This window comes from Camelina sativa, chromosome 2, assembly GCF_000633955.1.
Source record: "Camelina sativa cultivar DH55 chromosome 2, Cs, whole genome shotgun sequence".
Classification (NCBI taxonomy): Eukaryota; Viridiplantae; Streptophyta; class Magnoliopsida; order Brassicales; family Brassicaceae; genus Camelina; species Camelina sativa.
This window is the reverse complement of record NC_025686.1, coordinates 1,821,224-1,834,392: the sequence shown is the minus strand read 5'-3', so window position 1 is coordinate 1,834,392 and position 13,169 is coordinate 1,821,224. Positions and strand designations below refer to the sequence as shown.

The 13,169-nt window shown below is 34.0% G+C and overlaps 2 protein-coding genes across 4 annotated transcripts; one reads left to right on the top strand and one right to left on the bottom strand.

Annotated features, from left to right (window-relative positions):
- LOC104714410 (protein NETWORKED 1C-like) lies at nt 1,282-5,953 on the top strand. Of its 2 annotated transcripts, XM_010431777.2 has the most exons (5): nt 1,282-1,491; nt 1,868-2,097; nt 2,210-2,787; nt 3,244-4,731; nt 4,831-5,953. In XM_010431777.2, exons 2-5 carry the CDS (start codon nt 1,995-1,997, stop codon nt 5,809-5,811), a joined length of 3,150 nt encoding a protein of 1,049 aa, XP_010430079.1. In that variant the 5' UTR covers nt 1,282-1,491; nt 1,868-1,994; the 3' UTR covers nt 5,812-5,953. The 2 variants fall into 2 exon arrangements, with proteins under 2 accessions (XP_010430079.1, XP_010430070.1); XM_010431768.2 differs by having other exon boundaries at nt 2,210-4,731.
- On the bottom strand, nt 5,854-12,031 carry LOC104714396 (sulfate transporter 3.2). Of its 2 annotated transcripts, none has more exons than XM_010431747.2 (12): nt 11,598-12,031; nt 11,198-11,405; nt 10,477-10,648; nt 9,828-9,893; nt 9,615-9,731; nt 9,255-9,371; nt 9,034-9,160; nt 7,457-7,743; nt 7,160-7,350; nt 6,906-6,991; nt 6,307-6,383; nt 5,854-6,214 (listed from the first exon to the last, which is right to left on the bottom strand). In XM_010431747.2, exons 1-12 carry the CDS (start codon nt 11,914-11,916, stop codon nt 6,038-6,040), a joined length of 1,944 nt encoding a protein of 647 aa, XP_010430049.1. In that variant the 5' UTR covers nt 11,917-12,031; the 3' UTR covers nt 5,854-6,037. The 2 variants fall into 2 exon arrangements, with proteins under 2 accessions (XP_010430049.1, XP_010430059.1); XM_010431757.2 differs by having other exon boundaries at nt 9,615-9,728.

The window sequence follows — 13,169 nt, the reverse complement described above, 5'->3', positions numbered from 1 at the left end:
GATAATTAATTTACTCAAAAATATACAAAGGAAAACTTTCGCAATCATGATTTAATAATCTAAGAGTTTTTTTTAAAGCCAATACTTAAATCTTTATAATATAATCCACACCTTATGTGACTTTTCTCTCTTTTTCTTTTGGTAAAATGAATCAAGGCTTAGTTGATAACATGTGCAAGTGCAAAAGATTAAAGGTTTATAGATATTGCTAGGAGTATTATTTTTTTATGTTTCACAATTAATATCGTTTTGACAAGTTTGGCACCAATTTAAAATTATACAAGCGGTTCTATTATATCCCTAGGTGAAAGGAAAAAAAAACAAGTTGACCCTTGTTATCATTATGTTCTTGGTAAAGTACTAAGTATAATCTTTGTTTATCTTTTTTCCCATATAAACAGTTCTTTTTACAAATTAATCCATCAAATTAATCTTAATAAGCTTAGAAATTAAATTAGTAATGTTTACAGAAAACTTAATTATCTTTATTCATCAATCAAATTACTTAACTCAAACAAAGATTTATGTATATATATCCTGTATGTATATATTTTAATGCGCATGGGTGAATATGATTGGGTGAAGTACGTAGGACCCAAAGTTCAGCTCTGAAAAATACGCCTCTCTCTCTCTCTCTGTTGCCTTTTTCTGATTCTCTCTCTCTCTCTCCAAAGATTCTTTCCCTTTTTATAAAAAAGGAAACAAGTAGTAGTAATAATTAATTTAATCAATAAGACAATAAACAAGTTGAAATAATATTATTGAAAACAATGTACTGTATTATCATTGATTGTAATATATTTTCAAAAGATTAAAATTCAAATTTATTAAATTAATAGAGTTTGAATTACTAAAATTTAAACCAAGTATTATATATAATATATAGTTTTTAAAATGGTGTGTATTGATTGTAGTATGATATGGATTTTCTATATAAATCTATATAACTTATCATAGAATATTTTTTTGAATAATACTATCATGTAAGATAAAAGTTTTCATAAAACCTTGTATTTATGGCCTATCTTATTGCTGTCATTTATTGAAAAAAAAAATGAGAATGTAATGATAACACACTTTGCTTAATTTATGGCGTAATTTACATTAAATTTGTTTTTGTACAAGTTTGTTAAATTAGTACACTTTTATGTTTTAGGAAGTCAAATATCCCACAAGCAATCCCGAGAATAACAGTTTAGAAACACGGTTTCAAGGGTACTCTCGTCATTTCATTTTCTCTAATCTCTCTTTCTCTCTCTTTTAGCCCCCACCACACCATAACCTAAGCAAAACTCTCTTCTTCACAACGTAAAAAGCAGAAACAGAGAACTTCTTTTACACACCAAGAGAGAGAGAGAGAGAGAGAGAGATCTAGAAGATGATGATGGGATGAGATACGCGATGAAGATGACGAAGCGCGTACTAAGCTTCTAAGCGCTTGATTCTTCAATTATCGACGTGCGATTCAAATTTTTTTTTTTTTGGTGTGGGGTAAGAAGAACTCGACTTCAGTGCTCTCCGATTCGTTTGATAATTGTGGGATTTTGATTTTTTTTTTTTTTAGCTCTCAGATCATAATTTTAGCTTATATTTATGCACTGTCTGTGATCCACATTCTACAGTGTGATCCTCTGATTTATTTTTTTCCTGACTCGAATTTTGTTTTGTGTTCTGGGGTTATAAGAGCATGGAGATCAACTCTGTGCTAATCGTATCATAGAAAAAAATCACAATCGTGTTCGTGTACATGTTTATTCATTCGAAAATTTAAGTTGCTTTAGTTTGGCTATTTTCTCTGATTCTGGGTTTCAATGTTTCATACACACTTGTTAGATAGGTGTAACAATCCTTTGTCAATATTTTTCAGGTAATTTGTTAGGTAGGTGTTGAGAACTTTGAGACGAAGAAGAAGAAGAAGAAGAAGCTTGGTGTAACAATCCTTTTGTGTTCTGTTTTGTATTTGCTGGAAAGAAAATAAAATAAAATAAAAAGAAATGGAGATTGCGGCAAAGAGTAATTCGAAACCTATGTATTCATGGTGGTGGGATAGTCACAATACCCCTAAGAATTCTAAATGGCTTCAGGAGAATCTTGCTGGTTTGTTAACGCTTTACCTACTTCTACTTTATATGTGATTTCTCTGCTTTAGATTATGTTTTCTTTTTTGTCTAATGATATATGCAACTGTAATGTTTTTTTTTTTTGAAAGGTATGGATAACAATGTGAAGCAAATGATCAAGGTTCTTGAAGAAGATGCTGATTCTTTTGCTAGACGAGCAGAGATGTATTACCGTAAACGTCCTGAGCTTATGAAACTGGTTGAAGAGTTCTACCGTGCATATCGTGCATTAGCTGAAAGGTATAATCATGCAACTGGTGTAATACACAAGGCTCATCAGACTATATCAGAAGCGTGTCCTAGCCAAGTTCCTTTGATTTTTGGCGATGAGTCGTCACATGTTACAAATGATGTTGATCCACAGACACCGGAGATGCATCCTCCTTTCCGGGCTCGGGTTGGCCCGGATGGGTTGCTGAAAGATGTGAAGAGGAATATAGATTTTAGTGAAGAAGCTCCGTTTGTGAGTAGTGGGAAAGCAAGAAAGGGACTGAATTTTAATGATGTGGATGGAAAAGGAAGAAATGATCTCAAGGAACGAGCTAGCAAAGCTGAGGCTGAACTTGTTGCTTTAAGAGACTCCCTTTCTACAATGCAGGCTGAAAAAGAAGCTAGCTTAGCACAGTTTGAGGAGAATTTGGAGAGACTGTCTAATCTAGAATCTGAAGTATCTCGTGCACAAGAAGACTCAAGGGGACTTCGTGACACAGCCGCTAGTGCAGAAGCTGAGATCCAAACGCTCAGAGAAACACTCTACAAACTGGAGTCTGAAAAGGAATCCAGCCTTCTTCGTTATGAAGAATGTTTGCAAAAGATAGCTGATTTGGAAGATGGACTCTCTGTAGCCCATAAGGAAGCTGAAGGAATGAATGAGCGAGCCAGCAAAGCTGAAGCTGAAATCCTCGCTTTGAAGCAGAGCCTTGCTAAAGCCGAAACTGAAAAGGAAGCTGCTCTTGTTCAATACAGGCAATGCTTGAATACGATATCTAACCTAGAAGAGAGACTGAGGAAGGCTGAGGAAGGTACAAGGCTTATCAATGAGAGGGCTGAAAAGGCTGGGGTAGAAGTTGAAAACTTGAAGCAAACAATCTCGAATTTGATCAAGGAGAAGGAAGCTTCTGAACTTCAGTTCCAACAGTGCCTGAATATAATTGCGGATCTAAAAGTCAAACTACACCATGCTCAAGAAGAAACACAAAGTCTTAGCCATGAAATAGAGGATGGAGTCGCTAAGTTAAAGTTTTCTGAGGAGAAATGTCTTGTGCTTGAGAGATCAAATCAGAATCTTCACTCTGAGCTGGATGGTCTCTTGGAGAAACTGGGGAATCAAAGTCAGATGTTCACCGAGAAGCAAACAGAGCTGGTCAAACTGTGGAGTTGTGTACAAGAAGAGCATTTGCGTTTCCAAGAAGCTGAGACCGCGTTTCAAACCCTACAACAGTTGCACTCTCAGTCTCAAGAAGAGCTAAATAATTTGGCTGTGGAACTTCAAACCAGGTCTCAGATCATGAAAGACATGGAGATCCGAAACAGTGAGTTGCATGAGGAAATTGAGCTAGCAAAGGTTGAGAACAAAGGTCTCAATGAGCTCAATCTCTCTTCGGTTGCATCAATTAAAAGCTTACAAGAGGATGTCTCAAGCCTAAAGGAAATAATACGCAAACTTGAAGCAGATGTTGAGCTAAGAGTGAATCAGAGAAATGCTTTACAGCAAGAAATATATTGTCTTAAAGAGGAATTAAGTCAGGTAGGGAAGAAAAACCAGTCTATGGTAGAACAGGTGGAGTTAGTTGGGTCATCAGTCAAAGAGTTGCAGGAGGAGACCTCAACCTTAAAAGAATGCAATGAGAGAGTGAAAAGCGAAAAGATGACTCTTTCAGAGAAATTGGCAACTATGGAAAAGCTTGCTCAGAAAAACCTTATGCTAGAAAAATCTATATCAGATTTGAATTTTGAGTTGAAATCAATCAGAAGCAAGCTGAAGACGCTGGAGGAAGCTTGTCAGTCACTCTCAGAAGAGAAATCAGGCCTTATATCTGAGAACGAACAAACTGCCATTGAGAACATTGTCCTTATTGAATGGCTTCAGCAACTTAAGTTAGAAGCAGTTGGTATTGAAACAGAGAAGAAGAACCTTGAGGGTAAGGCAAACAAGATTGGTGATAAGTTAATAGATGCAGAAACTGAGAATATGCAGCTGAAGAGAAACCTGCTTTTTATCAGATCAGACAAAGATCACTTAGAAGATGAAATTGCTAATGTGAAGGATCATTTACATGAGAAGGAGAAGGAACTTGAAGAAATCAAAAGGGAGAAAGAAAAGCTGAATCAAGAGGTTTTCAAAGAGATGAGAAAGGCTGAATTTTGGGAGTCTCAAGCTGCTACATTCTTTTGCGATAAGCAGATCGCAGCTGTACATGAAACATTGATTGAAGCGACGACACGTGAGCTAGCTGAAGCCTGCAAGAATCTTGAAAGCAAAAGCGCATCGAAAGATGCGGTTATTGAAATGCTTAAAAGAAGCCAAGCTATTGTCTTGTTGAATAAAAGCATTAAATCTTTGGAGGATTATGTTTTCGTGCGCCGCGAATCTGAGGGTGAAATTTCAAAGGTAATTGATCTTAACCATTTATCTCCTCAATCTCGACTTATAAAGTTGATTATTTGTATAACCATTTTTGAATTGATGTTCACTCATCTCTTTTACCAGGGTACTGATTCAGTGGATGAACTCCCCAAGTTGGAAGATATGTGTTTGAGAATCAAAGCTGTTGCAGAGGCAGTAATGGAGAAGGAGAAGCTTCTGATTCTTGAGAACACGAATGCCTACTCTATGCTTGAGGCATCATTGAAACAAATCAAAGAATTAAAAACAGGCGGCACCGGGAGAAGCATGAGGAAGCAAGAAGGAGGAAATGGCAAAATGCGGAAGCAGAGTCACGAAATCGAGATGGAAATGAAAGATATTGTGCTTGATCAAACTTCTGATGGATCTTCGTACGAGATTGTAAGTAAGAAAGGCACTATGGATTTAGATCATCACGGTTTTGTTGAGCTAAAGCCAGTGAAGACTCACAAGACCGGAACTGTGGCTAGAATTGCAAAAGGTAAATCCTTGTCTGAAGAGTCACTGGTTGTCGATAAAGTAGAGATTTTCGACGGGTTCATGGATCCGAACACAGAAATAAACAAGCGGAAAGTTGTAGAGAGACTTGGTTCGGATCTACAGAACCTGGAGAATCTTCAGATCACTGTAGAAGTTTTGAAAAGCAAAGTCGATGCAGTGGAGAAGGAAAAGATGAAAGTTGGAGAAAACGAGTATGAAACGATCAAAGGACAGCTCGAAGAAGCAGACGAAGCAATAGAGAAGCTGTTTAACGTCAATCGAAAGCTGACCACAAAAGCCGAATCAGAGAAGGATATTGATAGAAGTCGGAGAATATCCGAACAAGCAAGAAGAGGATCAGAGAAGATTGTGAGGTTACAGCAGGAGATACAGAGGATTCAGTTTCTGTTGATGAAGCTTGAAGGCGAGAGAGAGCATCGAACTAGGACGAAGGTTTCTGATACTAAATCCAAAGTTCTTCTTCGTGACTATATCTATGGTGGATCTAGGAGCGTAACCATGAAGAAAAGGACGAAGAAGCGGTCTGCGTTTTGTGGTTGTGTTCAGCAGCCACAGTCTCCTTGAAGTTATTGAAACTGCGTTGTTACTTCAGTCGCAAGTAGCAAATATATTAATGTGAATTGTTTAACTGCGTTTGCGATTATGTTTTTGAACGCAGACGCGCTAGGAGTAGGTGCGTTCAAATAACAAACTTATTTTATTTTTATTTTTTGTTAAGAACAGACTCCTTAATCTTGATGACAATAAAAAAAACCTTTTAGAAATGTGAGATGAGATTCAATATGAAATATTAAACGTTGTTAAATTCTGGTACGGTGGAGTCGGGTTTAGCGGTATGGAGCATGAAATTGCAAGCTGTAACAGCTTCTGCCACCGTGAGATAAATCCGTTCTTTACCAATGCTCTCTATGAAGTTGGACTTGCTTAGCTTCTTCATCACCTCTGCTCCTGGGTTTGCTACCACTAGCTGAGAAAATTAGAGAACCAAATCGCAAAATGACTAACAAATTTGGGGGCTTGTCTTGGTAAAAAGACAAATAGAGGCTCTATTATATAAACCTTGAGCTCTCTTCGTCCTAGGATTTTGATGAGTTCTTCTAGCATGCTTATACCGCTCGTGTCTATGTTTCCCACAGCTACATGTTAAACCAAAGTTAGATGTTTCATATTTTGGGATCCAACATTTACGTGTCTTACCAATAAAAAAAAATTGATTAATTGATTCAGAAAATTAGTATAGTCTTGACTCTTGATCAAGGTTCAAAGGTTGGTACTCTCAAACTAATTCTATTAACGCTTAAAATAATTTCAAAAATTATAAAAAAATGTTTAAAAGAAATCACGTTTGGAGAAAAATTCTTACTACAACTAACGTTAAAAAGTATAATAGATAGCAAAAATTTTAGTTTATAATATAACCAATATACTTTAATGTTTTTACATCTTTTGCATCATTGATACAGTAACAAAGGATATAGATAGCAAAAATTTTAGTTTATAATATAACCAGAATACTTTAATGTAGTTGTATAAATTTGTATGCGAACAAAGGATATATATAGCTACATTTTTCAAGCTAACAAGCACACGATAGTATCGATAAAAAAAATATCAGTTTAGATAAAAGGAGTAGAAACACATATGATGAAGTTTCTTACCACTCATATCAAGTACAATATACTGTAGACTGGTTTCTCCACTCGTTCTCAATTTGTCTTCCTCGTCATCGATCCACCTTCCAATTCTATCAAATATATTATACATACACAAGATTTTATATGTCACGTATGATAATAAACTAAGATATATATTATTTATTTTTTCTTGAAAAAGGGCTATATAATAAACTAAGATAATTCGATAACTATATATGAAAAGATATATATGTATATAGAAATCATAAATAAACAACCTGTCTCGCAAGTAGCTAGAGTTGGCGAAGTAGATAGGACCATCGATGTGGAGAATGAGGAGACAAGAGAGAGTGGTGGCTTGAGGGTAATGTTCAATGTTCCTATATATTTCTGTGTTCTGAATGTTTCCCATTACATAAATCTTTGGTCTTCCCACGAACAACACTAACCTCATCACTGATATTCCCACCTGCCCATATTAATTAATAAATTAATATTTTTATTGCATGATTCTATCTTTTGAATTTTACTGGGAGTGCATGGCAAAAGGGTAAAGATAAGAGAGAAGTACGTACGGAGAGGATGAGACCAATCTCGATGGTACCAAAAACAACGCCTAAGTAAGCAGAGAGACAAACGAAGAAATCGAACTTGTCGAGTCTCCAAAGATGAAGGGCTGCTTCGTAGTCTACGAGGCCTAGCATGGCGGTGATTATGATCGACGATAGGACCACTAGTGGCGTGTAGAAGAACAACGGCGTTAAGAACAGTAGCGTCACCGCCACTGCAACGGCCATCACCACGTTTGATAACGCCGTTTTGCAACCCGCGTTGTAGTTCACAGCCGAACGCGAAAACGGCCCTTCATATCATAATATTTTCCATTTATGTTTTCTTTTGGGGTTAAATCACTAAGTATTCTCATTTTGTTATAAGAAAATATAGTCATCATTTTGTAATCCTTTTATACCAAAATAATCTCAAAACTACAAGCACTCAAAACTTATAAATACATATATACTACTATCGGGCTTGATTGAAACAACATATACTAGAGCATTAGCATTATGCAGCATAAGCATTAAAGTGCATAAGCTGTATGCTCTGATTATAAAACATTTAGTTGATTGGTTGAGTATTAGATATTATATTTATATTTAATATATGATATTAATTAAAATATATAATTTAAATGTGTTTCATAAAAAAATTAATTATCACTCATTGCTATATAATTTTTTAAAAATATATCTTACATTTAATAAATTTTATAAATTGTTATATATAAATGTGTAATTTAATAATTTTTAATTATATATTTATAATGTAACACATTAATTACAAAAAAATAATATATATCTATATATATTATAATCTTTATAAAATTTTATATCTATATTTACATTTTAATTTCAATAACTGTTTAAAATATATATAATATAATACATCAAACTAATATAAAACAATAATATATATTATAAATTATATCCACATTAATATTTTAATGTATTAAATAAATTATTATATTATTTTAATTAATAACATTAATTAGTTTCTTATATATATTACCTTATAACAAATAAATTTATCTTTTATGAAATCATAATTTTCTATTTTACAAAATTAATTAATTATTTAACATAAAATCTAATAGATATTAATATTTTAGAGTTTTTTTTTCATCTTTAATATTTTAGAGTTAAATGTTTGGGAAATGCTTCAAATAAAAGCATACAGGAAGAGAGTATATGAGAGCATCTGCAGCTTCTAAATGCTCCTTTATATGATCTCCTAATAAATGTTGATTGGATGATAAAATTAGAAAAACTTTTTCATATGCTCTTCCAACCAAGCCCGATGTGTATTCCCTAAATCAGTGTCGATATGTGAGAAGTTTTTGCATAATATTTTTTTGTTAATAACATGCATTTTGTGGACGTAAATTCGAATAGCATCGATAATTTCACTACCATAATACCATATGCTATATCATTAACAATTTATCCCATATTCAACTATAAGTTATTTTATTCATTACCTTTAGTATATTATAATGTGGTATTAACTTTGATTTTAGTCGGAAAAACATATGCAAATACTCTTTACGAAGATATTTTATAAGTAAAAAATGATCATGAAAATGGTAGATTACCGGTAGTGAGATAGCAAGAGGAGAAGGAACCAAGAATGTTCATCACCCCAAAGGCTATCATCTCTTTGTTCCCATCTATGTTGTAATTCTTGTACATTGCAAAGCTTCTCCCCACTGCAATCCCTTCCTATTTATTTTTTATTAATTATTTTAACCAATTAAATTAAGGATGCAGTTTGGTCCAAATTGTTTTTTAAAATATGATATGAGTGAGAACGTACAGCGAGAGCTATGACTCCAGTGATAATGCCGATTTTGAGAGCCAACGTGACATATGGTGACGTGAATACCAAATGTGTGATTGACGGTGGATTTATCCCTTTCTTTAATTCTCCAATCTATTCCCACAAGGCCACAACAAATTCATAAATTAGTGCATTAGCAGTTTCAACAAAGAAAGCTTTTTTTTTTGTTTGGCGTTTAAGGTTATAATTAACAAAAAAAATTCAAAGTTGTGATTTATTATAAATATAGAAAGTTATATATATTAACCGTTAGTTAGTGTAAAAGTACGAATATACAAGTCTAATTGTGAGTATTTTAGCCATTAGACACAAAAGAAAAGGAAAGAAGAAACGTACATATGGAATGCCATGGAAATGGTCATGGAGGAAGTACATGAAAAGGCTTCCAAAAATGACAGAAACAAGTGGAGACATTGCAGATATCCAGAATAGCTTTGGTCTCTTCTTGCTCTTCTCTTACATTAATTACTTTTGTTAAAATTCGAATCTAAAACCGTATTAACCAGTACGTAATACATATATAGATTAAATTAAGCATGTTAAACTTACAATGTATTTGGTTGTAAGGAGGAAGATGAGGAAGCAACACCCTAGCAATCCACTCTCCCATTTCCACTGCATATTTTAAAATAATTTTTTATATACGTTACAAATTACCAAACACTTTTTTCTGCTGAATGAAAGTATATAAACTTATTATTTATGTGTCTTTATATATTTTTCTACACTGATAGACTTAAGCAAAACAAAATGGTCTGAATCGGTCGGGTACAATATTGGCAAGAAACCCCGTGAATAATAACAACAAGTGCTGTGCCTACTGCCCACTTGCAAACCCATTGATTTAGAGAAACAATTGAGAATATTACAGATCTTAAACATTAACCAAAAATGGTCAGCACGCAGTAGATCAGGATTATATAACTCTGTCTATACATCAAAAGATTCAAAACAACTAATATAGCTTCTCAGTTTAACTTTTATTTTTATTTTAAATCGTAACAAGAACGTAGCCATATTTTATTTTGAAGTGTTATTTCTCAGCCAAAATATAATATTAAAATAGGGAAATCATATTATGATTTTTGGTACGATTTTAACATTAAAAAAGTAGATTTCGATATATGTAGAGAGATCTAAATGGGCAATATATATATATATTTTGTGTGTGGGTACACTATATAAGTAGTAAACGAACCATATGAGATTGAGAGAAAATGGAGCGGAGAACAGAGACTATATCGGTGGAATGAGTGAAGTGAATGAGGCCAAGTAAGCCTTTCAGTTGCTGCAGACACACCACCGTCGCGGCACCACCCATGAACCCTACAATCGCCGCATGCGACAATATCTCCACCACGAACCCTAACCTGATATTTTACATTCACTAGACCCCATCAAATTTAGTCATAATAACTACTAGGTCATAACTATTGAATAACTATGTGTTTGTATGTATTTTTGATCAATTTAATGTTTTTTTTTTTAGTTTTGTTCACGTGAAATTTGTTTGTAAATGGTAGACTAAAATTTTCTAATCTTCTATATTATTATTATCCTCTGACATATTTTGTCTCAGAATCGAACATGGATCATATTTCAACTCTACGTTTTTGTTTTCTTCTTATTTCTTATTTTATATAGACTATCACAGTTTTTACTATTGCTAAGAAAAACAAAGCAGCATGCACGAGGCAGAGACCTTCAGCCGATCAAAATGTTCCCTTCTCACTTTGTTTATTATGATAGACCACTAGAATACAAACTCTTACACCTAGAATTCTACCAAAATATAAAATTATGATTCTATCATATATAAAACAATACTAGTAAACATTGATTTTTCACGTACGTGTATTATAATTGTAAAACTATTCTTAAAAATAAAGAAAGTAACGCGAATTTGGAGTGTTACGTACCGTAAGAGGCCAAGGCATGTTTGCATGAGTCCGGCGAAGAAAGTGGCGGTGAAAGCTAAGTGAAGGTAAAGCTTTGGATTCTGCACCGGGTTTACCTCTTTCCCTAACATCGCTCCCGTCAACAGCGAGGCCACCGCCACTGTTCCCACCGCTAAATCTCTTGAACTTCCCATTGTCGCGTATACCAACGGCGGCACCAAGCTTGAGTCTTCATTTTTTTTTTTTCCATAAACACATAATTATTATGTTACTATATATAATATATCTATTTATATGAAAACACAATTTATTGGTAAACCTAGTTAACATTTAATTTTTGGAGTTTTAGAATAAGTAATGTAAACTACTTCATCATGTAATAGAGACTAATTATATATAGAGGAGGGGGAGGAGAGCTTACAAAGACCAAGGATAGGAGGGAGATTAGCTAGCTGAGCATAGCTAATCCCTTGAGGAATAGCAAGACTAGCAATTGTGATCCCTGAGATAACGTCTGATTTCAAATACCCCAAACTGTAACCACGAGCCCATTCCAAGATTGGGAACACGTGTCGCAACCCTAACTCGATCTTTTTCGACGTTTTCGATTCGTTTCTGATTTTGCGAAACGGATCGTCGGCGAAAAGGATCTCATTGAGAGTGTTCTTTAGTGATTTCAAGAAAGGTTGTGGTGGAGGTATTTCTACTTTGTGATATTGTGATGCCCTTTTGTTGCACATCTTCTAGTTTATAACTATTTCAATTTAGAGAATAAAAATTAGAAACAATTTGCTTTTGCTATAAAGAATGAGAATGATCAAAAAGCTAAGTCTCATTAGGATTTGGAAGTGATGAGGAAAGGAGAAGAAAGATGGGGTTTTTTTTATAGGGAAGGGAATATAGTTTATACACAGATGATTCATGATTGCATTTCATTGGGACCCACAAAAATTATTGGTTTTCTAGAGAACAGTTACAAAACCATATGGTAACTTTGTTTTGAAATTGGTCAATAAGAAACTATTGCATGTATGAAAAAAAACACACAAATGTTTGTAATTTCATTGGTTTTGTTATTTTGATCGAGCAAGTACGGACCATCGTTATGTATTGGTGGCACATACATTTCGCCGTAATATATCATCATATATGCATTGTGTGTGGCAACAAATTCCACAAATATCTCACCGTCGTGTATCATCATATATGCATTGTGGCCACAAACTCAACAAATCCAACTAACATTTTAATTCATTAGTTTTGTTATGTTGATCGTAAAAAAATACGGACCATTATCTGTGTGTTCTTTTTGCTTTTAGTTTTGGCCTATAAGCCCTTTTTCATTTTAGACTTCATCATAGTAAAGAATATGGGTCGAACCCACGCTAGAGATCACTTTGCCCCATCATGCTCTCGGCTTATTGATTACACATACATTTGACCGTAATGCAAGTATCATGTTTTTTTTTTGCATATTGCGACCACAAAGTCTAGAAAATCCACTAAATGTTTGACAAAGGAAGCATCTAATTAAAAAGATCTGGAGACTTATGCGCAAACTAAACAATGTAAGAGACATAAAATGTAAAGTTTCAGAAACACAAAGACTTTTAAGAAATAACTCTTCTTATTGATGTTTAGAAATATAACTCAAAAACTAAACACCTCTTACGTTTCTTAAGGATTGTCACAACTCAACAACCTTATTTATAGAACTAGAAATCCTTTACTAATCCTATTCCTATTAGCACTTAGATAACTCCTAACTCCTAATTAGATAATGATGAGCTCCCATAGTCTTTTATCCAACTTGATAAGTCTATCTTGAGCTCTAAGTAATGTTGAAGCTTATCCAACAAAATGATTGAAATGAAACAGCAATGTGAGCTGTTATAACTTGCAAGACTTCCCAATTTGGATCGATCACTCTCGTTACCATTATTGTTTTGTCGATTTGCATTTGGAGCATTTCACAATTCTAAACATTCGATTT

What these genes read in the sequence shown, in the direction of transcription:
- LOC104714410 (XM_010431768.2), top strand. Translation starts at nt 1,995, where the DNA reads ATGGAGATTGCGGCAAAGAGTAATTCGAAACCTATGTATTCATGGTGG. An exon ending in GCTTCAGGAGAATCTTGCTG is followed by an intron (nt 2,098 to 2,209) that starts GTTTGTTAACGC and finishes TTTTTTTGAAAG; the next exon opens with GTATGGATAACAATGTGAAG. An exon ending in CTGAGGGTGAAATTTCAAAG is followed by an intron (nt 4,732 to 4,830) that starts GTAATTGATCTT and finishes CTCTTTTACCAG; the next exon opens with GGTACTGATTCAGTGGATGA.
- LOC104714396 (XM_010431747.2), bottom strand. Translation starts at nt 11,916, where the DNA reads ATGTGCAACAAAAGGGCATCACAATATCACAAAGTAGAAATACCTCCA. An exon ending in ACATGCCTTGGCCTCTTACG is followed by an intron (nt 10,649 to 11,197) that starts GTACGTAACACT and finishes GTAAAATATCAG; the next exon opens with GTTAGGGTTCGTGGTGGAGA. An exon ending in TCCTTACAACCAAATACATT is followed by an intron (nt 9,732 to 9,827) that starts GTAAGTTTAACA and finishes TTAATGTAAGAG; the next exon opens with AAGAGCAAGAAGAGACCAAA.